The sequence below is a fragment of the Myodes glareolus genome, chromosome 7, assembly GCF_982192425.1.
Source record: "Myodes glareolus chromosome 7, mMyoGla1.1, whole genome shotgun sequence".
NCBI classification, from domain to species: domain Eukaryota; kingdom Metazoa; phylum Chordata; class Mammalia; order Rodentia; family Cricetidae; genus Myodes; species Myodes glareolus.
Genome location: NC_142032.1, coordinates 78574487 through 78599415, shown reverse-complemented (window position 1 = coordinate 78599415; position 24929 = coordinate 78574487). Strand labels below are relative to the sequence as shown.

General features: G+C 45.8%; 1 protein-coding gene across 5 annotated transcripts in view; it reads left to right on the top strand.

Annotated features, from left to right (window-relative positions):
• Positions 1–24929, top strand: part of Katnip (katanin interacting protein) — a 172329-nt gene that overhangs the window by 11792 nt on the left and 135608 nt on the right. For 4 of the 5 annotated variants that reach the window (XM_048460573.3, XM_085693049.2, XM_085693047.2 and 1 more), the window contains exon 2: positions 12219–12274. The exons of the other annotated variant lie outside the window; for it this stretch is intronic. In XM_048460573.3, coding sequence (XP_048316530.3) covers positions 12219–12274 — 56 coding nt within the window. The remainder of the gene's footprint in view (positions 1–12218; positions 12275–24929) is intronic. 5 annotated transcript variants of the gene reach the window in all.

Sequence of the window (24929 nt, the reverse complement as noted above, 5' to 3'; positions counted from 1 at the left end):
AGATTTTCTAGTGTAGTTTAGTGTGTGTGTGTGTGTGTGTGTGTGTGTGTGTGTGTGTCTATGTGTACATTTCCTCATCAAAGAAAACAATGTCCTTTAGGTACTTTGTAAGTTAAAATCACAGGTTTTAGCTGGAAGGGACTTAATGGCTCTATTCCAGAGTTTCATTTTGGGGACCTTGAATTGTCTCAGTGCTCAAAGGATTCCAGGGGTCACAAATTGTGAAGTCTACAAGGCCAAGTAAGAGACATGATCTAAGCGACTGCTGTGGCCAAGGTTTCTCTGACAGCCGCTCCTTCAGTGCCTTGTGACTCCCAAGCCTGCTTGGCATGCTCAGACCACGAAGATCTGCCTGCTAGTTTCTCAAAGCACGTGATTTCCTCAGTCTATAAAACAGAAAGCTGAACGTTGTGTGGTCCCGTCTGGTGTGGTGGTGCCCATCTCTAATGCCAGTGCTTGGAGAATGGAAGCAGAAGGATCATGAAACCCTGTCTAGAAAATTAATAAAACCAAACCACAGGAATCACACACACACACACACATGCACACAAAACCCATACTAACAGTGTCTCCCCATTAGGGCATTTATAAGAAGTGTGTGTGTGCCAAGTCCCAAGGCAAAGAATCTGGCATATGAAGTATATTTGTGTTATTGTCTTTGGTGACAATGTTGCTCTTGTGATCATTGGTTCTGACACAAGAGCCTTTGCTTTTCTGATACTGCTGGAGGGACCAATCCCCTAGACTTTGGACTTGACCTCAGATGCAGGGAGACAACCAGGAAAGGTAGGAGTGGGAATGGGAGGGCACTATACCATCTGGCAGCTTCAGCTCTGCCAGGCAGGATGACAGGCCTTGCACCACCAGATCTTTGCAATTTTTCACAAGAGTACAGAACTTGAGATTTTGAGATGTGAATTCTCCCAAGTTTTAGCTGTTGGCTGAATATATATATATATATATATATATATATATATATATATCACATATATGTTATAGAGACTAGACTAACATCTGTGCCCAGATTGAGCTACTAAGTGATTCTTGGATCTAGCCTGATCACTGTTATTTATCAGATATGAAGGCTTACTTAAGGCTCACAGGAGCCTAGAGCCTGATAATAGTAACTTCCAAGGATGGGGGCACTACCCAGTCTGTTCCAGCCCATCTCCCCCACTCTTTTCTCAGTATCTCTATTTATGAACTCTTCTGTGCATCTTTTGTTTTAAGCCTGGAGGAACAAGCTATGAAACCCCATAAAAGAGGGTCAGGCCACCTCCCTCTATGGGTGCTTTACTACCCTTCAAGCTTCTGTAGAGGAGGAAGTAGGATTGAGCTTGATTGGACTGGGGTATGTGTGCAAATTCTGACTTAAAAAAAAGCTACCTCCCCCATTTGTAGGGATTGAGGGGGATGCTGGGCATTTGGCAGACACTAGGAAAACCAGCTATGGTGTTACACAGCAGCAACCTAAGCTGTTTGGGTGGCTGGAGCAGGAGGGTTGTCATTTCAAAGCCTGCTGGGCTTCATAAAGAAACCTTGTATCCAAAGATTAAACCAAATCAAAACTAAGTCCCTCCAAAACGTCTGTCTGTGGAAGGCACATACTTTTTTATCAGGATTCTTTAGGTTTTCATACACTTTTCATGGCAGTTGAGTAGGTCATTTGGGGGTCATCTTGCTTTGTGTGGCAATCCCATGGGTGGAAGGGGCCAGATAGGTTGTGGAAGGAGAATGGGTTTAGTAACTTTGTGACCCATGTAGAGATAGACCAGAATCCCTTTCAGCCTGGGAATTCTGTTTCCACAGAAGCCACTGGTTACGTTATAGAAGTGTAGTTGTCAGCCGGGTGGTGGTGGTGCAGGCCTTTAATCCCAGCACTTGGGAGGCAGAGGCAGGCAAATCTCTGTGAGTTTGAGGCCAACCTGGTCTACAAGAGCTAGTTCCAGGAGAGGTTCCAAAGCTACAGAGAAACCCTGTCTCAAAAAAAAAGTGTAGCTGTCTCTTACCTCTCTCATTTCCTAGTGGTCCTCAGTGGATTGTCAAACACATTCCTTACATTCTGTTCCACCACATCAGAAAGCAGTTGGGGTGGGCAGGGAGATTGGGAAAGTGTGTCAGATCCAGAAAGTACTTCTCACAGAAGATGATCATGCCCCTCTCAGCTTTGTCCGTTCATTCTAGAAACATCTGCTGATGCTCACTGCAGTCTAGGCATCATTCTAGGTACGGAGAATTGAGTTTTCATAAAGCCCCATAGCAGCCTGGTGGAAGAGACAGGCCATGAGCACATAAGGAGCAAAGGGCAGATGGGATGGGGATGTAGCCTTTGTCCTACTGCTCACGAGGCAGAGGCAGGTAGAGCTCTGTGAGTTCAAGGTCTACTTAGCAAGTTCCAGGCCAGCTAGGACAACATGGTTGAGACCCCATCTAAAAAAACCAGTGTTTGTGGGGGTTTATGATAGGAGGCATGAGGGTGAGTTTACTAGAGGAGCTGTAACCCTTTGAGTTGAAAGCTAATTGTTGGTCAGGCGGTGGTAGCACATGCCTTTAATTCCAGCACTTGGGCAGCAGAGGCAGGTGAATTTCTGTGAGTTCGAGGCCAGCCTGGGTCTACAAGAGCTAGTTCTAGGACAACTAGGACTGTTAAACAGAGAAACCTTGTCTCAAGAAAAAAAAATTGTCTACTCTGGTTTTCTGTCTGTGATGCTGGAACCTAGGGCCTTGTGCCTGTTAAACAAAGGCTCTATCTATCAGCTTCTGTTGTTTTTAGATTTTATTACATTTGTGTGTGTGTGTGTGTGTGTGTGTGTGTGTGTGTGTGTGTGTGTCTGTACACTTGGGGGTCAGAGGATAAGCTGTGAGAGTCATTCTCTTTCTATCATGGGTGTGCCCTTTAGAGTGTGTGTGTGTGTGTGTGTGTGTGTGTGTGTGTGTGTACATAGAGGTCAGAGGATAAACTGTGAGAGTCATTCTCTTTCTATCATGGGTGTGCCTGTGTGTGTGTGTGTGTGTGTGTGTGTGTGTGTACACATAGTGGTTAGAAGATAAGAATGAGAGTTCTTTTTTTTTGTTTCTTATTTTTTTGGTTTTTCGAGAACAGTTTCTCTGTGTAGCTTTGGAGCCTGCACTGGAACTTGCTCTGTAAACCAGGCTGACCTTGAACTCACAGAAATTCACCTGCCTCTGCCTCTGGAGTGTTGGGAGTAAAGGCGTGTATCACCACTGCCCCTGCCCAGCTTGAGAGTCCTTCTCTTTCTACCATGTGGATCTCCTAGAGTTAGAATTCTGGTCCTCAAGTTTGGCAGAAAGTTTTTTTCCTGCTGAGCTACCTTGCTGGCTCTGAGCTTCTGCTTAGCTGCTGCTGGAAAATCTGGGCAAGACTGGAGGCTGGAGCTGGGAGTGATGGAGAACACGTGGATTGAGTTTGAGGTCAGCTTGGGCTACAGAGTGAAGGGGCCGGGGGAGTTCAGGAGCTAGAAGAAGAGCCGGGGGCTAGAAGAGGAACAGTGAAAGAGATTGAAGATTGTATTTGGGAGCCAGAGTTCAGAGAACAAGCCCGGATCCCTGAATCTCAGTAGATATGGGCAGAGGGCATAAACCTCCCAGTTTATAAGTTGTTTATACATTGTCTTTCTTGTCCCTGATGGTGGACTTGAGACCCCTAGACAGGTAGATGCTGCCACCCAGGACTAGCAGTCTCAGCTGCCATGCTGCCTTGTTCTGCTCTCAGACAGCTGGGTGTGAGGCTGCAAGCCAATGCAAAGCATGCCGTGCAGCTTATAAATTCCACTTCTAGCTGCCAGCTGCGATTTGGATTTGGAAGGGAGAGGAAGGTCTTAGCATGACTTGTTTATCTCAGGTGATTTGGCAGTAAACTGGGCCCTGGGAATTCCAGTTACAAGGAAAATGCAAAGGAAGAGTGACAGAAATATGGTTTCAGGCTTTCAGAGTGGAGTGTAGCCTAAAGGCCCAGCTCTTCCTTGGGACACGTGGGGAGCAAAGCAAGCCTTTACCTGGCTCCTGCTCTTGTCTAGTGGATTTCTAGCAGATCCTTTTAAGTTTCCTCAAAAGGGGCTCTTGGACTTAGAGGTAAAGAAATGTCCCTTGGTATCTGTAGGACCCTGATCTGGGCCCCCCGTGGTGAAGTCCACAGGTGATGAAGTCTTCTGGGTGTGTTTAAGTATAACCTGTGTGCTCCTTTCCTTCTCTTCTGACCCCACTCTAGGTTACAGCACCTAGTGCAATGTGAACACTGTGAGAAACAATTTACGCTGTGTTTAGAGAACAGTGACAAGAAAAGTACTGCATGTTGTAACTATGCTTTCCCCAAGTATTTTCTCTTTGCTGTTAATTGAATCTGCACACATATGGGCCTATGAACAGGAGTGGCTGACTGTCACTGGGAAAGAAGTAATTTTCCAGTTTCCTGCCTATTTACTGCTGTATTGCTAGAGGAGACACCATGACCTCATAAAAGAAAGCATTTAATTAGGCTTACTAACAGTTTCAGAAGGTCCGTCCATGGTCATCATGGCAGAAAACATGGCAGCAGGCATGGGATTCACAGTTTATAACTTGATCTACAAGTAGCATAGAGGAGAGGGAGACAGAGACAGAGAGATGGCCTGCTGCAGGTTATTGAATCCTCCAAATCCACCACCAGTGACACACTTCCTCCAGCAAGGTTATGCCTGTTAATCCTTCTCAAATAGTGCCACTTCCTAGTGACTAAGCATTCAAATATATGGTCATTCTAATTCAAGCCACCACAGTTACCTGTTAGGTTGGAAAGTGGAGACCTGTTTTGAATTTTTAGAAATCATTTATCAGGCCAGTGGGATGGTTCAGTGGGTAGAGATGTTTGCTATCAAGCCTGAGTTTGACCCCTGGTACCCACATGGTGAAAGGGGAGAACCAACTCCCACAGTTGTCCTCTGACTTCCAAATTAGCCAACCCCACCACACCTGCAAAATAAATGTAATAAAAATAATTTACTAACTTTTTTTTAAAAATCGAGACAGGGTTTCTCTGTAGCTTTGGAGCCTCTCCTGCAACTAGCTCTTGTAGACCAGGCTGGCCTCAAACTCACAGAGATCCGCCTGCCTCTGCCTCCTGAGTGCTGGGATTAAAGGCATGCGCCACCACCACCTGACTCAACTTTTAAAAACCAAAAGCTTTCTCATAACACTGATTTAACAATTTCTCTGGAAAAATCAAAACTGACAAAACAAGCCAGGTGTGGTGGTATATACCAGTAATCTCAGTGCTGAGGCGGCTGGGGCAGGAGGATTGCCTGAAGTTCAAGGTCAGCCTGGGTCTTTAACAACAACAACAAAAGTCCAAAAAAGCTAGAAGAGAAGGCTCACAGAAACCCGTCTTGTAGCTGAGCTCCCTGTGAGGCTGGACAACCGCTCTCCACACTGTCCCAGTCCTGCCACACCGTAGTTTTATCTGCTTGACTCTGATGTGTGTGTACAGTATAAAAGGTGGAAGCCAGAATCAGGCTTCCTAGGCACACAGAAGTTGAAGTGGGGCCGAGAAGGGCACATGGAGTGTGGGTGGAAATGACACTGGGTCTTGAGGGCTGTGCTGGCATCATACTTGCTAGATTCCCTTCCTTGTTCTGGTACCTTGGGCAAGTTGTTTTACTTCTTTCAAGAGTCATCGTCATGAGAGAGTCAGTCTAGTGAGGGCATCTCCACTGCTGCGGGATAGATCTTGGCTGGCCTTCTTTAATCTTCCCCCTCTTTATCTTCTCTAGCCTTTCCACAGAACCTTTGCCCTCAGATTAGGAGGTCCCCATGGGCTTTAGCTAAGGAGCTGTTGTCAATGTGTTTTGTCATCACTTCCTTCTTATTTTCCACATTCTGGAGCCATCTCTTGAGAGATTTGTCCTTCTGCAGATGCCGTTCTTCCAGCAAGCTTCAAGGCTCTTGGAGCCAAACACCATTTAACCACTGAACCATCTCCCAGCCCACCCTTCCTTTCTTTTCTTCCTTTCCATCCTTAAAGCAAAGGCAGCTGGGCGGTGATGATGCACACCTTTAATCTCAGTACTCAGAAGATTGAGACAGACAGATCTCTGTGAATTCGAGGCCAACCTGGTTTACAGACAGGCTCCAAAGCTACAAAGAAACCCTGTCTAGACCTCCCCCCTACAAAGGCTCTCTCTCCTTTTAAAGGATTTATTTACTTTTATTTTATTAGTGTTTTACCTACAGGTATGTCTGTGCACCACATACTTGCAGTTCCCATGGAAGCCAGAAGAGGGCATCAGGTTCCTAGACAAGGAGTTCCAGATAATTGGCTACTGGAAACTGAATCCAGGTCCTCTGTGAGAGCAGCCTTCTACTTGTTGAGCCATCTCTCCAGCCCCTGTAGCTTATTAGATGTAAGAGCAGATCTTATAAGAGTAAAGAGTAATTCTAGTCACTTCTTATTTTCAGTACTTGGCATTGGACTCAGGACCTTATGCATACCAGGCAAGAGCTCTACCATGGATCCCCAACTTTCAGCCCTTGAATGTTGCTTTCCACTCTGTGGCTTGCCATGCTTTTCAGTAGTTCTCCACTGATTCAAGTGCCCTCAGAGGCCAGAAGAGGATATCAAAGCCCATGGAGCTTGCCTTCCAGTCAGTTGTAAGCTGCCTGACATGGGTGCTGGGAACCAAATGCAGGTTCTCTGCAAGAACCCCATGTGCTCTCAAACACCAAGCCATCTCTCCAGCCCCCTATCTGACAAATTATGATACCTTGGATACCTCACGCACAAACTTCCTGCTTGTGAAAACTGTGGACTTCACAGCAACTTTCTAGTAAAGATGTTGCTAGCTCTAAGGGAAAATGGCCTTTGTGCTTCTGAGCATGTTGCTAACGTGCTTTCCAAAGGAGCTAAGCTATTTTGTGTTCTGCCATCAGATAGTTAGGTGAGAGAGATACTTTTAGGTAAATTAAATTGCATGAACACAGACAAAGTTGAACACGAACTCAGACAGCAGGACGAATAATTTGGTCTCATTGGTCACAAGGTGGAAGTACCATCATTCTCCTTGGGACAAACGAGTCCTTTGTTCTAGTTCCTTGCAATGAAATCTGTGGCCCAGGCTTTCTGTGCCTGTGGGATTTGCATGAGTCACCTTTATTCTCCAAAGCCCGGAAGGGAAAATGGAATGCCAAGACTGCCCCTCCATGGTTGGCATTTGTTCCGGATCTTCTCAGGAAGCCATCTGGCGGGAAGGGAGTGCCAGCTTCACCAGGGAGCCATTTGCTTCTAATCTCTTTATTAATTGCTCTGGGAGCCTGAGACAGATTAAATGCTGCATCACAGAACAACTGCTTCTCCCATGCACCTCCCCAGCACTTTGCTGTACTGTCACTGTTCTTAAACTAGGCTTAATGACCTGGCTGAGGGACAGTGACACATAGTGGTTAAGATAGTCTACCTCTGGGCTGCTCTGCTTACTAGCTTCCTAATATTGAGCCAGTGTCCCAACCTCTTTGAGTCTCATGACCTCATCTGACACTGGGTACTAGTGGTGTCTTTTTCCTAGGTGGCTGTGAGTTGATACATGTTTCCATTTGGAGCCCAGTGTCTGGCACATGCTAAGCCCTGGCCACAGGTGCAACCCATGGTTATGGTGATCCTGGTGCCAGTGATAGCGATGTGACAACAGTTAAGGGCGCACTTTTGAGACAGTGAGTAAACCTTGCAGTCGCTCACCTGCAGTTCACCTCTCCTTACCTCCCTGGTTTATACCTCTAAAGCAGGAATTACTCCATCCCCAGCACCGACAAAATTATATATAGATATAAAAGCAAGCCTTTGGCCAAATCTGGCCTGCTAACTACTTTTGTAAATAAAAATTTATTCAAACAGTAGTACTGTTTAATTGTCTATTACCTATTACTACTTTTACTCTATAATAGCAAAGTATCAGCACTAGAGACCTTATAGGCATTACACACCAATAATGTCTGTGTGGCCTTTTATAGAAGCTGTTTACTGATCCCTGGTTATCAAAAGTGGTTGTGAGTGTTCAGGAAGCTGCCTCTCCATAGCAGCTGGCTGCAGACAGGTGGCTAGCATAGTGGAGCTGTGGCAGCCAGGTGTGGACCTTCCATGAATGCGGAGCTGTGCCCCTCCCCTCCCGTATGCCCCATCTCTTTCCCCTGTCTGACTAGAGAAAAATGGAGGGAGCAGCTGAATGGGGATAGTTTAATGCCTTACCGTAAAGATATATTTTGCATGTGTATTTTTATCTTTTACTATATATTTCCATATGCATCAGATTTTACACACATGCATTAGTCTGCAGCAGTGGGTCTAAAGGCTGTGTCCTGTCCTGTACCTTATGAGTGGCTTAAGTTCATTTTTAAGGGTCATTTTGACATGATTTTTCTCTTGCCTGATGACTTCAGATGAAGACATGACTCCCACAAAATGGGTAGTGGTGAATATTATCTACATCTAGGGCAAAGTAAAACTGAAGTGTCGGATCCTAACCACTGACAATAAATCCTAAGTGCAGATAAAGCCCTTCTCCAGCCATAAATGGAGGGAACGTGTTCTATTTACAAAAGCTCAGCGGGATCACGTCTCTTTTCATTTCCCCGGGCACACATCTGTCCTCGAAAGCGAAGCGCACACATAGCATTTACATCTGGCCTTATTTATTGCTCTGGATCTGATGCAGGCAGGTCACCTTGCAGAGTGCAGAGAGCCACCCCTTTCATTTTGTAGGCAGTGTATATTGATATTAATGTCACTTTGTCCCACTTCTCTCTCTTGGTTGTTGGAAGAATAAATGAGCTACAAGTAGGAAGACAACCAAGATGCCAGATCCAGCAGGCAGGTGCAGTGGAGTCTGAGTCCATTCCTTCTATCTTTGCCAAGAAGTGGTCATCATGGAGCTCCCTGCAGGAGAGAGGCTCCTGGGTGTGAGGTCCCAGCCGGCTTCCAGGGAGGTTAGATATAAATGTTTGCAATTAGAGTGCATTATCTTCATTGGAAGATAAGCAAATTATTTTCCAATTTAATGAATAAGACACTTTTAATTAACTCTAGTAGAGAGATGTGCTTTCAAGTTTTAAAGTAGTTAAAGTTTGTGTGACCCACCTTCAAGTTTTATTTTAACTGTGTGTTGAAATTTTGTTTTTGTTTTATTTGTATGTGCTTGTGGTGTGCTAATGGAACACAAGACCTTATACATGCTAGACAGACACTCTGCTCCCATTTGGCCATTCCCCAGGAGATGAAGCAAACTCAGTGGTGAGTTGGACAAACTCACCTTCATTTCATTTTATCTACTTCTCACTAGGTGGCTCTAGCTGGCCTCACACCCACAGCAGTCTGCCTGCCTCTGCCTTCCAAGTGCTGAGGTTAAAGGTGCGCACCACCATATCCAGCTTTGACACAATCCAGGAAGCAGTTAATGTCTCAGAGAGCCTGGGATTAGCAATGCTTCCTGACTGCTCTGTGTTCTCCCAGAGCAGAGCCTCAGTTGGTGTGACTGGTGAAAGAAGGACCTTGCTAGACATAGGCTACCTCACTGACCCCTAACTGCCCTCCTGCTACCCATCTTGCCCTGGTCTAGCACTGTCACCACTGTCTTTTGGCATCCTGGCCTCTAGCCCATGTGTCTCTTTGAGCTCAGACCCATCTGGGTCTGCTTTGTGTGGGCAGACTAGGTTACCTGTCATATCATGTGGCCAGCGAGCCCAAGGATCTGCTTGGAATCCTCAGGCTGACAGCCAGAGCAGATGTGGCTAAGGGCTTCTGAAATGTCCTCTCTAGGTCCTGTCTCAGAACATTGGGTTTCATGAAGTCATGATTAAATTAGCCCAAGAAATAGATCCTGATTCTTAAGACTCTGGTCTCTTTTTGGTTGATTTGATTTGATTGACATGTGTGTAAATTAGTAAACTTTATGTGTGGGGTGGGCAGGGGTGGAGAACAGGTGCCTGTGAAGACCAGAAGAGGGTGTCTGCATCCTTGGAGCTGGAGTTACAAGTGGTTGTGGGCTGCCCGATAGAAGTGTTGGGAATTGAACTTGGATCCTCTGCAAGAGCAGTATGTGCTCTTAGCCACTGAGACATTTCTCCAGCTATAAATTTTATTTTTTAAAGCAATTTTATATTCAAAGCAAAACTAAACAGAAAGTACAAACTTCCCATGTAACTCCCATCTCCATATAAAACTGCCCTCATCATCATTTTTGTGTTGCTGGGATTGAAACCCAGGCCTTGCTCAGCACTCTGTCACTGGATATATCCCTAGTCTTCCCCGCCATGGGACTCCATGTCACAGTACCTGATTCTAGGCTCTTCATGATCACTGAATTCTAAGTAGTTTGTTGACTTAAGGTGGAAAGGAAAGCATACACTGTCAGAAAAACTTAAGGGAGTTGTCTGGATCTGAAGGCATACTGAAGTTTCCTATCAGTCTCTCCCATCCCGACACTGCTGCCTAGGTAACCCAGGACTATGCACAACATCAAAGCTCACAAACAGGATTAGCCCCATCTTACCCCTCCCTTTGTGTATCAAAAGCTACTTCAAGTTCCTGGGGCTGAGATTCTGTGTCTGGGAGGGGTGTCATCCCTGGTGTGACATACTAGGATATGGAGCATAGGGGGTTACATATAGTCATGGTTGCCCCAGGGGACTAGCCCTGTGAACCGTGGAGAGAGGAAAAGAGAAAAGGTTGGATTAAGGGGACATCTTGAGCAGAGCAAAGGTGTTGCCAGGTTTCTGTTACTGTAACAAATTCCTGAGAATATCAGTTTGTAGAGGAAATGGTTGAGCTCACAGTTTGGGAGGTTTTAACCTTGGCCTATGGGCCCATTGATTTTGGACCTATGCAACAGCTGTGTGTTGGGAACATTTGGAGGATGCTATTCACCTCATGGTGCCCAGGAAGCGAAGAGAGAGGAGAAGGGCCCAGTTCCCAGTAAGACTTTACCTCTCTCCCCTGGGCCCTACCTTCAGAAGGTTTTGCAACCTTCCAATAAACCCATAAGCTGGGACCAAGGCACATGACATCTTGGTCACTTTCTTGGTGCTGGGACAGAATACCCAAAAACAGCATAAGGGAGGCAAGGTTTGATTGTGGCTCACAGTTTTGAGGCTCAGTGTGCCAGGAGAGGCATGGGAACAGTGATGGCTTTGTCTTACAGCATTCTCATGTCTGTTCACATGGCACGTACCAGGAAACAAAACACGGGCCAGAACCAGGGGTGGCTATAACTTTCAAAGGCCAACCCCCTGCTTCTTCCAGACATGTCCTACCTCCTAAAAGCTCAAAGCATGACCTATGGACACTCAAGACCCAACTTTAGCAGCAGATGACATGAAAAATATCTACAACAAATAGCTTTTGTCTGAGACTTGGCCCCCATCTGCTCTTTCTCACTGGACTGTCACTAAGCCTGCTGCTTCTGCCTTCTGAGAGCTCTTACCTAATATGATGTGTGGTTGTGGCAATCATAAAGAGCCACCTGGGAGTCAAGTGGGACAGTTTAGTAGGTTTACGGACTACAATGACTTCTGTTTTAGATTTCAATGCCAAGGCAGTTTATCAGGAGCTCTTCTAGTGGACACTCCCATCACAGGTGTGAAAACATGCTTTTGGAACGGTGCATTTGCAGGAGATGATGCCTCCTGAATGTATGCATACCTTCAAATGCTAGTCTAAGGCGTTCTCAGAAAAGCAACAATTCCCTCTGAAATGGCCCATTACATAAAGCGCATGTGATTACTGCTAATTCACTTCTGCACGTCACCTGAGCTGTGAGTCTGGGGTTTGGTGCAGCGCCTCGGAATGCACCCATCTAAGTTTATGGCTGTGCACACAGCAGAAGGCACTTTTATGGAAGGCGTTCTATGTAATTCCAAACAATTTAATAGAAATGTAATTCGACAGGGAAAACTACAGTCCCTTGGCCCTTTCAGAGTGCAGATAATGGCCCAGATTAAAGGGCTAGAGCTTTGTTCATTATAGTCAAATACTGTGAGTGTGTGAATTACCATTTTCCTTGCCGTTGGTCCATTTCAAAAGTGTGCCATTTCCCCATTATAATAACAGGCTACATTTTCTTAGAATCATCTCATTATGATTGGTCCTGTCTTTCTAGTTTGCAAATAAAAAGCTTTTGTGGTGATAAACTAGTTGTTCCCAAGCAGCCTTAATCTCTGCTTCTGCTTTTGAACTGCTACAGGTCAGGCCCTGCGGAAGGTGGAGAGAAGCCGGTCCTGCTCTCGGGAGAGAAAGGAGGTAACTGCACCTACTGCTGTTTGCAAGAGCCTGGAGATGGGAGGGTGTGAGCAGACATTCTGTGACCTCCTTCTCCTTTCTCTTGAAGAAGAAAGTTCCCAGACCAAGTCCTGGGCCAAGTGAGAGCCGGCAGCTAGACATGTCAGTCCATTGTCACCGGTGATGTGAACTTTCGCTGAGCACATCTGCTGGTGTTTCTTATGCTCACTCCGGATCTCAGTGGCATTTAGTCTCTGAGCCTGTGAGTCAGCAGTCTGGCCTTCTCCGGGGGACTTGCTGACAGGCCAGGCTCCCTGCTTTCACTGGGCTTGCTTGTGTCTGCAGGACTTGCTGGGTACTAGTCAAGGCATCTTATTCTCCATGTGCTGCTGTCTCTAGCTCCAACCATCAGTCAGGTGTGCTCACGGGGAGTTTCCAGGGTCTAAGAGGGGGAAGTGCCAGGTACAAGACCTTCTGAGTCTTGGGTTTCCAAAGGGTACAGATTCACTTCCATCTCTTCTAAGAATAAAAGCTGGGTCTAGGAGCTTCAAAGCAAACCATAAGGCAGGACAGGTTTAAAGGATGTGGGAAATAATCAGAAAGGAAGAGGGGAAAGGGTGGGGAATTGGCTTTTCTTTTTTCCTTTTTTTCTTTTCTCTATTTCTTTTTTTCCTAAGACATGGGCTCTAAGCCCAGAACATCAAATAGTCTAGAACTTACAATAGAGCCCAGGCTGGCCTTGTACTAGAGCCCCTCCTACTCTTCTTAAGTTCTGGAATTACAGGTGTGTACCACCACCCCCAGATCCAGGCCTCACTTCTTGTCTTTTTGGTTGTGAGCCTGGCCTTTAATGACTGAGCCTTCTCTCCAGCCAAGGACTCACTTTGACAAAATACTTGGCCATTCTTGAAAGCTTCCCCACTGAGCCTATTTGCTCAGGACCTCAGCACTGGGACTGAGGGATATGCATTGTATACTTAGAAGAAAAGTGGCCCAGGATCACTGCACTACAGTCTGAGAAACTATCATTAGGCAGAGGAAGTAGGATTGAGGAATAGAAACCAAGTCTCCTAACGCTGTCTGCTCAGGAGATGGGTCAGCAGCCAAGCAGATGCACTGATCCCAGCATCCATCTAGAATGTATACTATAACTCCACTTCCAGATCTGACACTCTGTCCTGGCCTCCACAGATGCCTGCACTCACGTGTGCATACCTACACAGGCACACACATGTGCATAATTAGAAATAAAATTAATCTTAAGAAAAAGAGAAAGGTGGATAGGCCTATAATCTCCACTCTTGGAAGGCCAAGGAAGGATGATTTGAAGTTCAAGGACAGTCTAGCATGTATAGCAAGACCTTGTCTAAAGAAACATGAACGGAAAGAAATCTTTGTGTGAAGATGATAGATAACTGCCTCTTAAAGAATGAGCAGGAGATTTTTAGTCCAAGGAAACAACATGGTCAAAGTCAGAGAGATGTGAATAAAGAAAACCTTTAAACAAGACCTTTAAAACTCAGGCAGGCGGGAAGTGACATAAGGACCATATATTACCATAGGGTTCTTTGATCAAGTCCTGTGTTTCTATAGGTGGGGGACTGATGGAACAAGTCAGGCTTCCTATTCTTTCCCTCTCTGCCCTCTCTTAGCAATGGAACTTCTTAATTGCTATTTTCCCAGCATCTCCATTGTACCAATTGCCTGAGAGCATTTCAGATCATTTCTCTTCTAAACAGTGCTTGAAGTAAAAAAGAAAACATGAGGCTGTTTATCTCAATGCCCAGGTTTAATTTTGAAAGATATTTAAGATGTCTTCAGGCCCTCTGAAAAAGAGGGTGCTGGCTGACTGTCTCAACAGGCTTCTAGTTTGGTTAGAAAAACAAAGAACAAAGCTAATAGCACATTACTAGTTTAGGGGATTCTTTCCCTGGTCACCTGAACTTGTCCTCCCCAACCCTGCCTTCTCGTACCCTTCCCCTCACTACTTGGTGGCACTGTGTGCCTTATGCAGGTTGCCAGTCATTGATCAAGCCTTGTCACCATGAAAGGTAAGAAAGATAAGCTCTCTTTGTCAGGGCTGGTTGGAACAAGTAGTTGGGAATGAGTGTCGTGTTCCTTCTCCAGCGAAGGTCTGTGGCACTCCCTAGAGTGGAATGCGGATTCCACCTGGGTCAGATGAGGCCTGTGCCTGTGTGGTCATGAGCTGACACAGTGAGGGTGTGCATGGGTTCAAGAGCTTGCCAGGCCCCATGCAGCCTAAAGTAGTGCTGTGTTTGGCTCACATCCTATTAAAGGTCTCACTCCTCTCTCTCTCTCTCTCTCTCTCTCTCTCTCTCTCTCTCTCTCTCTCTCTCTCTCTCTCTCTCTTCCCACTCCCATGTATGTGTGTGAGTCTATACAGGTGTATGTGTGCGGAGGCTCAGAGTTGAAGTTGAGTGTATTACTCTATTACTATTGTTCTCTTTGTAAAAAAAAACGGTTTCTCCTGCTCTCTGAGTTTGCCTATTCCATCTAGTCTAGCTAGCCAGCTTGCCCCAGGGATCCTCTGTCTCCCAGGTCCTGGTATACAGGTGGTTGCCACACCTACCAGACTTTTGTATCCGTTTTGGGGAATCTGAATTCTTGACTTCACTCTTGTGAAGGAAATGCCTTATTCATTGAGCCATATCTCCAGCTCTTGAACTTGTGACCTTTCCACCTCTGCCTCTAGAGTGCAAGGTTGTGTCATTGCACCTGGTCTATCTGGGAGTTTTTAGCTCTTCTGCTGGGCCTCCTCAGACTAGTTCATTGAGCTCTAGGTGTGGATCCAGACATCTGACTTTGTTAGCTGCTAGCAGTGTCCACGTGCAGCTGAGGATTAGAATGGGTTTACAGAGCTAGAGGCAGCCCGGCCTGCTAATCACGGGCTCTCTATATACTGTGCACACTGAGCCTACCTGGCACCCAGCCCCTCAGCCACTATTGACTCCAGATACCACAGACAGGGCTCAAGAGGGAGAATGATGAACAACACAGAGGTACCTATATAAAGCCTCTAGGCAACAAAGGAAGAACAGGCTTCCTGGAAGAGGCAGGCTGAGCTGAGTTTGGTTCTGAAATGTCCCTTTGCAGCAGCAAATTCTCTCAGTTCAGTTGGTAAAAATATTCTTGGCCTCGCCTCTGAGTATTCATGATTCCTGCCTGTAGAGATTATGTAGTGTTTATGGCCTCTAGTCATGAATTATTAATGGTTTTGAAATTGTGGCCATTGTAGTTTACTCAAAAATCATTAGGAAGCAGATTTGTCATACAGCGCTTTTTTAAAAAAGTTAGAGAGAAATCCCAGAGGAAAGAGACAATTTTATTCACCATCTAACCTAACCCTCCCATCTCACAGGGTGCACACTGCTGACTAGAGCACATGGTGAAGTGGACATGTCATCTACTGCAGCTCTAAGAATTAGGGTCTCAATGTGCATTGAAGGCCATAGTTTTGGTTCCAGAGTGACATAGATCTCACAGCTGAGCAGGTGACCTCTGGTCCCTTGATCCCTCTCACTTCGTTTGGCAATGCCTTATAGAGAGCTAGTGTGCAGTGCAGCTACCTGGTTCAATTCCAGTGACTTTTGCTCCATAATGTTCTATGAATGTTTGGCTGTCTATTGTGTTTATTGTGTGAACAGGGAGAAAGCCAGTTACACTTCCTCTAGGGGCCTCCCTGGCTCAGGTTGGGCTTTAGGTGGATTCTAGCCTTCCTACTTCCTGGCTGGGTATCCCTTGGTAAGTGAGCCCTATTTAGGTTACCTCCTGAGCCTCCACTCTTAACCACTCCATGAGCCTCTTGTGATAATGGACTGCCATCTTTTTCAGTTGATTGGAGATTCTAAAAGCCACTCGTCTGTAAGCTCACTTTGTAAAAGCCATTTAACTCTCTTATTTAGAAACCTGAAGCTTGCCTGCTTGCGCACGTGTGCACTCTCACACCCCTTCCTCTAGGTGCAAGATTAAAGGAGTGTCTTTTGCTTCCCAGGCAAAGTCAGAGAGAATGGATCTCAGGAGCTAGCCCCATCTGTCAATTCAGTGTGCCACCAGGTTCATACTCCTCCTTGCTCTCTTGATGCTTTTGGAGTCACTGTTCCTGTCTGGGAGCCCCATTCAGAGGCCAGGGGTGTGTGGGGTGGGGTGGGATCAGCCATCCAACAAGTGCTGGAGACATTTGGGAGAAAGGGCTGAGGATGTGGCTCCATGACAAAGAGCTTACCTAGTATGTCTGAGGCCACGAGTTCATCCTCAGCCCAGCAATAAAGCAAAAAAAGGAATAGTTGAAGGTTTACTGTGCTCCTGATAGTAGTCTTCAGTTCCCTTTTCAAGAGACTACCACTAATGTGTTCTTTCAACTAAGTCATACATGTCCTGTTCCCATCCACCTACTCTCGGTTTGGTGGTTTATATGTAGATAGGACTCTCTGTGCATTCGTGTGCAGATGGGGCTCTGTGTGCATTCATGTGCAGATAGGGCTATGTGTTCATTTGTGCAGATGGGCTATTTGTTCATTTGTGTGAAAATGAGCTGTGTGTTCATTTGTATGCAGATGGGGCTATGTGTTCATTTGTGTGTAGATGGAGCTGTGTGTGCATTTGTGTGCAGATGGGGCTGTGTGTTCATTTGTGTGCAGATGGGGCTGTGTGTTCATTTGTGTACAGATGGGGCTGTGTGTTCATTTGTGTGCAGATGGGGCTGTGTGTTCATTTGTGTGCAGATGGGGCTGTGTGTTCATTTGTGTGAAGATGGGGCTGTGTGTTCATTTGTGTGCAGATGGGGCTGTGTGTGCATTTGTGTACAGATGGGGCTGTGTGTTCATTTGTGTGCAGATGGGGCTGTGTGTTCATTTGTGTGAAGATGGGGCTGTGTGTGCATTTGTGTGCAGATGGGGCTGTGTGTTCATTTGTGTACAGATGGGTGTGTGTTCATTTGTGTGCAGATGGGGCTGTGTGTTCATTTGTGTGCAGATGGGGCTGTGTATTCATTTGTGTGCAGATGGGGCTGTGTATTCATTTGTGTACAGATGGGGCTGTGTGTTCATTTGTGTGCAGATGGGGCTGTGTGTTCATTTGTGTGCAGATGGGGCTGTGTGTTCATTTGTGTGCATGTTCTTGCATGTCAGATGATAGTGTGATATTGCGAGTGACGCCTCTCACGTGTTGTGCTGTCCACCTTTTTTTTTTTTTTTTTTTATTGAGTTGGTCTCTCCCTGTCCTGGAACCCACCAAGTAGGCCAGAGAGCACCAGAGATCTATCTGTCACCTGTCCAGCACTGAGATTGCAAATCTGTGCTGCCACAGTTGGCTTTCTATTTTTTTTTTTAATGATCAGATTTAGGGATTGAACTCAGGTCCTTGGACTTGCAAGGCAAGCTCTCTATTAATTGAACTATCTCCCCAGTGAAAATAGGCACAGTAAAGAAACCAAAATAGCCTGCTCCATGTGTAAAAAAGGAAAAAGTTTACTTCAAACTGCCAAGGCTGTGTCCCAGGAGAGCAAGGAGAAGCAACAGGGAAAAATTTTCAGGGTTAAATGGGAACTGGAGAAAAGGGGCTTGTGAACTGGGGTGGGGCTTGTGTCCAGGGACTGGGGAAGGGGAGCCTAGAGACTAGTGTGGACCTTGGCAAGTTAAATAGGCACCACAGTCATATGTTAATGGAAGAACCACCAGTTCCTCTTGCCAGAGAAAAGGAGAAAGATTCCTTAGCAAGCAGAAACTTTCTTCAAGTCCCTGAAGGAATGGGGGCTTTTGTCTAAATGATGGCTTTTCTTGGGGGACCAGACACCCAACCTTATTTAACACAATAGTGTGTGATTTAGTCTAGTTTCTCCTCATTGTGTTTTTGTTTGCTTGTTTGTTTTTAGGTGAGGAAAGGGTTTTTTATTTCAGGTCACACTTCCAGGTAGCAGTCCTTCAATGAAGAATGTTGTTCTTTGAAATTGTGGTACTGTGGGTCACTCCCAGGACAGCCACTGGCATCTGTGACCCTAGAGCCCAACTCCAACAGGTCTCTCTCTCCTTCCTCCCCCTCTTCCCTATTCCTTCTCTTTCCCTTTGCCTTCTCACACCTAGCCTGTCTTGGAAGACATCCTGTAGCAGGTGTTGAGACCACCTTTGTCCTTTTTATGATGCCCTTCTCTTTCCCCACAGATGTACATGATCCTTTGTTTGGAAACTTTGGAGAGAATGCATTTCCTTTCCTTCGGTCTGGAAAGTGACGCCATCCTAGTAGGTCCTGCAGAAATACCCTGTGGTGCAGCATATTCACATATGCACAGCAAACCATGACTAGCATACCAAGTGGGGTAAATACAGTCTGCAATTGCATGTCAGCTCAGATTGGATTTGGGTGCTAATTAATAACGTGAGTGTACTACTAGTTCCTGTTAATGACTGTGTAGGCTATTAATAGTCTCTTGCTACAATAAAAATATTTTAAGGGATAATCTGAAGCAGGAATTTAATGCACATGTGCAAAGGCAGCCAAAGGTAAACTCCTTAGACTAGAATAATTGGGTCAAAGGGTGTGTGCTTTATTGAAAACAATGTTTCAAGTCCATCTGCTAATAGTGCACAAGAAGGGCAGAGTTCTTGATTGCTGGCCAGAATCATGTGTGGCTGACTTAAGCAGTGCCTGTGTTGACTCCTTTATGGGTCACCCTATGCTTCCCCAGGCTACTCGTCTCATTGTGGATGGCAGCAGGGCAGTTTTCTCGAGAAGGACTTGCAGGTGTGTCTAGAAGCTCACTTTTGAGAGCCACCTCTTAGCCCTTAGCTCAGTGAGAGTGGCAGTTCTTGTAGGGTCCCAGTGCCAGCCACCATCCAACAATACATACCTCCTTCCTTCCCTGACTTAATTCTCAGCATCCTTGCAACTTGACCTTCTGGGTGACTAAGAGCTGCCCTCCCCTCTCCTGTGTATACCATCTTGTTCTCGGGGGAAGAAAGAGTGTTTACACTAGGGTTGAGGCTCAGTGCTAGAGTACTTGCCATGCATGTGCTCTCCGCCCACATGGCAGAAAGACTCCAGCTTTGATCAGTAGCAAAAAGAAAAAAAAAAAAGAGGAGAAGGAGGAAGAAAGCACTTAGAGAGAAAGGAGCGAGCAGCAGGAGAGTGCCACTGCGTCACTAGAGCCTGCTGTGGCAGTGGACGCTCCAAGTGTGCACTTTTACGGGAATGAAACCTTTTAGTTCTGATTTCTGGGCAGAGAAGAATGAAATCCCATTTTGGATTCAACTGCCAAATCCAGTCCCAGTGTGAAATTAGCATTGTCCTTTTTTTTTTTCCTGGTCTCTGTAGATTTTGAGAAATTGGCCAGCAGTGGCACTTTTGGATAGTGCCACAGCAAGATAGGAAGCCTGTGACCACTGTGGGAGGGGCTCAGGTTCTTAGACCCACTCTGCCACTCAAGTGACTCGGCCTCTGTGACTCCACAGCTCTCTCTCTAGGGCAGGGTGACACGTATTCTATACATTCCAGTGGGAGAAGTGCTTTAAGCCGTGTCTGTGCATCCTGGGAGCTCCACAGATGTTGGAGATTCTAGTTTGCAGGAGGAAGGAGCATGTTTGGAAGGCAAATGCTTTAAAGCTAAGATGCCAGGCTGTCCAGATGGGTAAGGGCTCTTGTTGCTTGATAACCTGAATGTGATTTCTGGGAACCACTTGGTAGAAAGAGAGGATGGACTACCACAAATTGTTCTGTGATTTGCACACCCACACCTTCCAACACACAAATAATTGTGAAAAATTGTTTCAATGCCAAGAGATAGAGTAGAAGTCTTTCTGAGGGAGAGGTGAGTCCTGTGTTACCATGTAGTGCCATCAGAGAGCAGCTATAATCCTTCCTGTAGGACTTGACTTACTGCTGAATCCCCAGCTGCCCTGAGACCCTAGGAGCTGCAGAGATCTATCTATAAACCCAGCCTTCCAACCCCTAGTTTAACAAGGGCAAGGCCAAGACTCCCATACCAAACAGCAGAAAGAATCAATTTCTGATAAAATACCAGGAAGGAGATTGACATGTCTAAAACCTTTCTGGTATCAGCTAGGCTTCTAGCACAAGATTAAACTCTAGGGGAAAAAACCCTCAGAGAACTGCAATTTCTGAGCAGAGAGAGTCTGTTTTGGATAAGGAATGTGCCCTTGTACAGAGCATCATCAAAGTCTCCTCTATCCTCAGATCTGAGGCATGAAATTGCCTTTAACGCTGCCTCCTCCCTCCACTTGGAAAAAGCAGTGTGTGGAATATAGAATGGTATTAGAAAAGAGAATGGTACCTACCAAGAAAAGGTGGCACTTACAAGTGTCTCAGGAAAGAAAGATGTCTCCAGGGTAGAAGCAGCCCTTGTCTCTGGGTGGACAACAGTCACATGGCCCCCTAGTCCTGCTGCCACCCCCGACATGAGGACATTTAATTCCTCCTGTCTATACTGTTAGCTCTCTGGTCATCTAAGGTCTGTCAAAAGCCAGTGGCTTCAGCTTTATCGGATCCACACATAGTCTGTGGGCCCTTGGCCCTGCACAGTGGTAGTCCTTACGCTAGCTTCATGGGAAAGAGGGAGACTGCAGCCTCACATTGCTGCACATTCAGAGGCAGGCGACATCAAGGTCTAGGTCAGGGTTTCTGCTGCTGTGATAAACATCACGATAAACAGCAGATGGAGTGGACAGTTTGTTTCCCTTACTCTTCCACATCACTGCTCATCACTGACGGCAGTCAGGGCAGGATCTTGGAGGCAGGAGCTGATGCAGACGCCATGGAGGAGTGCTGCTTACAGGCTTGTTCCTCATAGCTTGCGCAGCCTGCCCACCAGCAGGGATGGTACCACCTACAGTGGGCTGGGCCCTTCCACATCAAACATCAATCAAAAAAATTCAACACAGGCTTTCCCCCAGGCCAATCTAGTTGGAGCATTTTCTCAATGAGGTTTCCTCTTCTCAAAGGACTCTAGCTTGTATCAAATTGATATAAAACTAGTGAGCATAATCAGGTATAGCTGGATCCAAATGTTCAGACTCAGCCTCTCTGGACTCCCCCTTCCCCATGGCAATCCACTCTTCATGCATAGAATTCCGTCTGTAGCAGGGTGGCCGCCAGCTCTCCCAGGCTCACTGTAGAAAGTCCAGTAAGCATGTGCCAGGGTCTGGAGTCAGAGAACCTGGCAATGAGTCCTAGGTCCTCCACTCCTCAGGAAGCTTGAACACTGTGGAGCCTTGGTTGTTTCCTATGTAGGATGGTGATGGAAGCAGCCCCAGCCTTCCTGGGAGCCGGTCACCGTACCTGACTTATTGTAGCCCTAAGTGGAGGCTGCTGTTTTCCCTGGCCTTCCCTTCCTCCTTTCTGACAGTGTCTTCACTGTCAGCAATTTTAGCAGAAGAACTGGGGATCGACCAAGTCTAGTGCCCAGACTGAGACCCACCAGCCAGGTCACAAGGGAGGGGTGAGGAGTCCCAAATTACCATAGTTAGAAAGGGATAATTTCTCAAAAGAAAAGTAGTTTAGTATCACAGAAGACCAGAAAAAAAAACATAGTGGGCAGGCAAAAGCCAGCCATCAACCGCATGGCCACTTTGTGACAGGAGTTATTATAGAGCTGACAGGTAAGTGTAGTTCACGGCAGCTTCCACACCAAGTGCCAGTCTCCCTCACTGGACTCAGTAGTGCTGGCCTAGCAAGCATAGGGCCGAGCCAGTGTGCCACGTTGTGCCAGAAAAGAGAAAGAGGTGTCAGCATGAGGCCCTTTGGGGCACATTCTAGCCTCCATTTCTCTGTATGTAGGATGGTTCTCAGCAGGCTTTCCTTTCCTAGTGGTGGGTAGAGTTGAGAGAAACACCAGGCCAGCCCAACTTTGGCCACACGCTGACTCTCTTCCATGCCACCTTTTCTCCTTTCCCCCGGCCTTATTGTAGGCTCACAGCTACAATAAGGACCCTGGCCTGTGTCCCCTGAATGGACAGGTAAGAGGGCAGATGTGGCAATGGCCAGATGGCCTAAGACTCAGTTGTAAGGACTAGTTAAACCACAGTGGGTTCTGATCAGGGCCATTGAAGTGATTGTGTATCTCCCCATCACAGTCTCTACAGAAGCTGCTTCCAGGGACCCCATGGGTATGAGGAGCACAGGCTGTTTGGTGTTTGAGTGGGAGAGACAGCAGATCTGAGGACCGTTTGAACATCTAGCCTTACTGGAATGCTGACTTCAGTTCAGTGAGAGACTCTGCAAGAAGGAAATAAGATGGAAAGTGGTTTAAAATACCTGGCATCCTCTGGCCTACATACACACACTCACACACATACACACGCGCACACGCACACACTCAAACACATACATGCATGCACACGCACTCACACGCACACACATACACACACATGTGCATGCACACACACGCACACAGTCACACACATACACACACATACATGTGCATATACTCCCTACCACATCTAGTTTATTCCTCATTTCATTCTCTCCCTTACTATTAGATCAATGGATTTTTTTTCTCCTTTTTTCAGGTAGAATTTCACTCTCTAACTCAAGATAACCTTGAACTCTCTATGTGCCCCAAACCTATCTCAGCCTTCCAAGTGCTGGGGTTGTAAGTGTATGCAAGCACACCTGGCTTAGATATTTACCTTGCTAGAACTTTGTCTATTTAAGCATTTTTTTATTGTTCAGTCAAAAGTACATCTGACCCTGTATAACAGAAAATCCAATTAAGAAAGCCCTAAACCAGTCATTAGCAACCCTTATTTTTTAAAAGGGCCAGATAATAAACATTTCAGTGTTTATGTGTATGTATAGTCTGAGTTACTCTTTTTTTTTAATATTTGACAGGGTCTATCTACGTAGCCCTGCTTGTCCTGGAATTTACTATGTATACCAGACTGGCATCAGACTCACAGAGATCTGCTTACCTCCGCCACCCCAGTGCTAGAAATAAAGTCATGTGCCACCACACCGTGCCTCAGAGTTACTCAATTCTGCCATTAAATACAAAGGCAGCCTTAATGAGTGTGACTGTATTCCAATACAACTTAATTTACAAAAATATGTGGCTGGCCAGTTTTAATCTGATTGAAATGTGTAGGCCTTTAGGCTAAATAATAGGATTTGTTTGGCTTTTGTGGTAAAACTGCCAATAGTCTTATTAGAAAAGCAATTTCACTTTTTTTGTTAGAAGTGAAAAAAAAAGTTCCTCTCACTTAAACCTCATGAAGAGCAAACGTTATACATTTGCCAGCCCTTATTTCTGCATTGTAGGTAAATGCCTTCATGTGATCTTCCAGAGCACTAATTTTTGCTCTAACTGTATCTTCAGTCTTTTCTTTAGCCTTTGATCTGTGTGGTTTCAATGGCTAAATCTTTTCTGTGCGATTTCAAATTAACTCTTCCGTTTATAAACTCTTATTATTTGATGGATGCAATTTCCCCATTTGTCCTTCTGATCATAATGAATATAGTTATTGGGTTTTTTGTTTGGTATTGTGTTTTTTGTTTTGTTTATTAATTAATTAATTTATTTATTGGCATCTTTTGAGAAAGGGTCTCACAACTCAGGATCCTTCTGTCTTGGCCTTACATTACCAGAAAAACAAACAGTTATGTGCCATCGGATATAGCTTCAGTATGTTACAAGGGTTCTACTTACATCACTGTGATTTTCCTTGGTTATTTTTCATAATTGTTAAATTGACCCCTCTTGCTCCTGTTGTTTATTTTTCTGCTCGTTGGATGATTGTAAATTTTTACCTTGATTGCCTGTCTTTTCTCTAGATCCTGATTTTGTTTTTTTGTTTTTTAATGTAATTTATCACCAGTGATTGTGGGCAAGGGATGGAATTTGCTGCAGTAATGGGACACTGATCTATTAGTTGGTCTTTTGAGGCCAGCACCCTGTTTCCTCCAGCTATGTTTTGCCTTTCTGTGCCAAAAGTCCATTGTTATAGTCCCTGAACACTGGGCAGGTGGAAGGACCACCTTCTGCCACTTTCTGTAGTTTCCATCCGGTCTGACACCAGTCTGGGGCCTCTATTGTCCTGAAGATTGTGCTGCTTCTAGGTTTGGAGCAGCACACGACACCTCCCATGTGCCCAGCTCCTTCCCAGCTTCTGTCTGCCATCCAGTTCTCAGGATTTCTTAACATTTAGAATCTACCATTTGACATCCTCTCTTTTGCCGAGGCTGTCATGGGCTTTGGATGGTGTTACTTGTTTGGATGTGGGTAGGAAGAGGCTGCTGTGTAGACTGCTCCTCTGCTCGAGCTGAGCCACTTGTGGGATTTCCACCTTCTCGGCCATGGTCTCAGAAACCATGAAGAAGTCCAGCTGTGGAGCAGTCAGTGTAGACTGGAGGGACAAAGTGTGGTCTCTAGTGATGACTGGTTTAGATGCGTTCTCACTCCAGTCTGTGTGACAAAGTCTCTTCACTTCATGCCTCACCTCCTCGCCTGTCAAATGAGGGCAAAGATTATAGCAGCCACCTCATAAGCTAATGAACGTGTCCATTGAAATAGTGCATGCCAAGTGTGCAGGAGGTGCTTAAACACCTCCCCTGTCTTGTTCTGAGCAAACATTCCTTTCTTCTCCCTTTGTTGACAGTGTTTCAGCTTACCTCCCGAGTGCTAGGATTACAGATATGCACCACCACGCCTAGC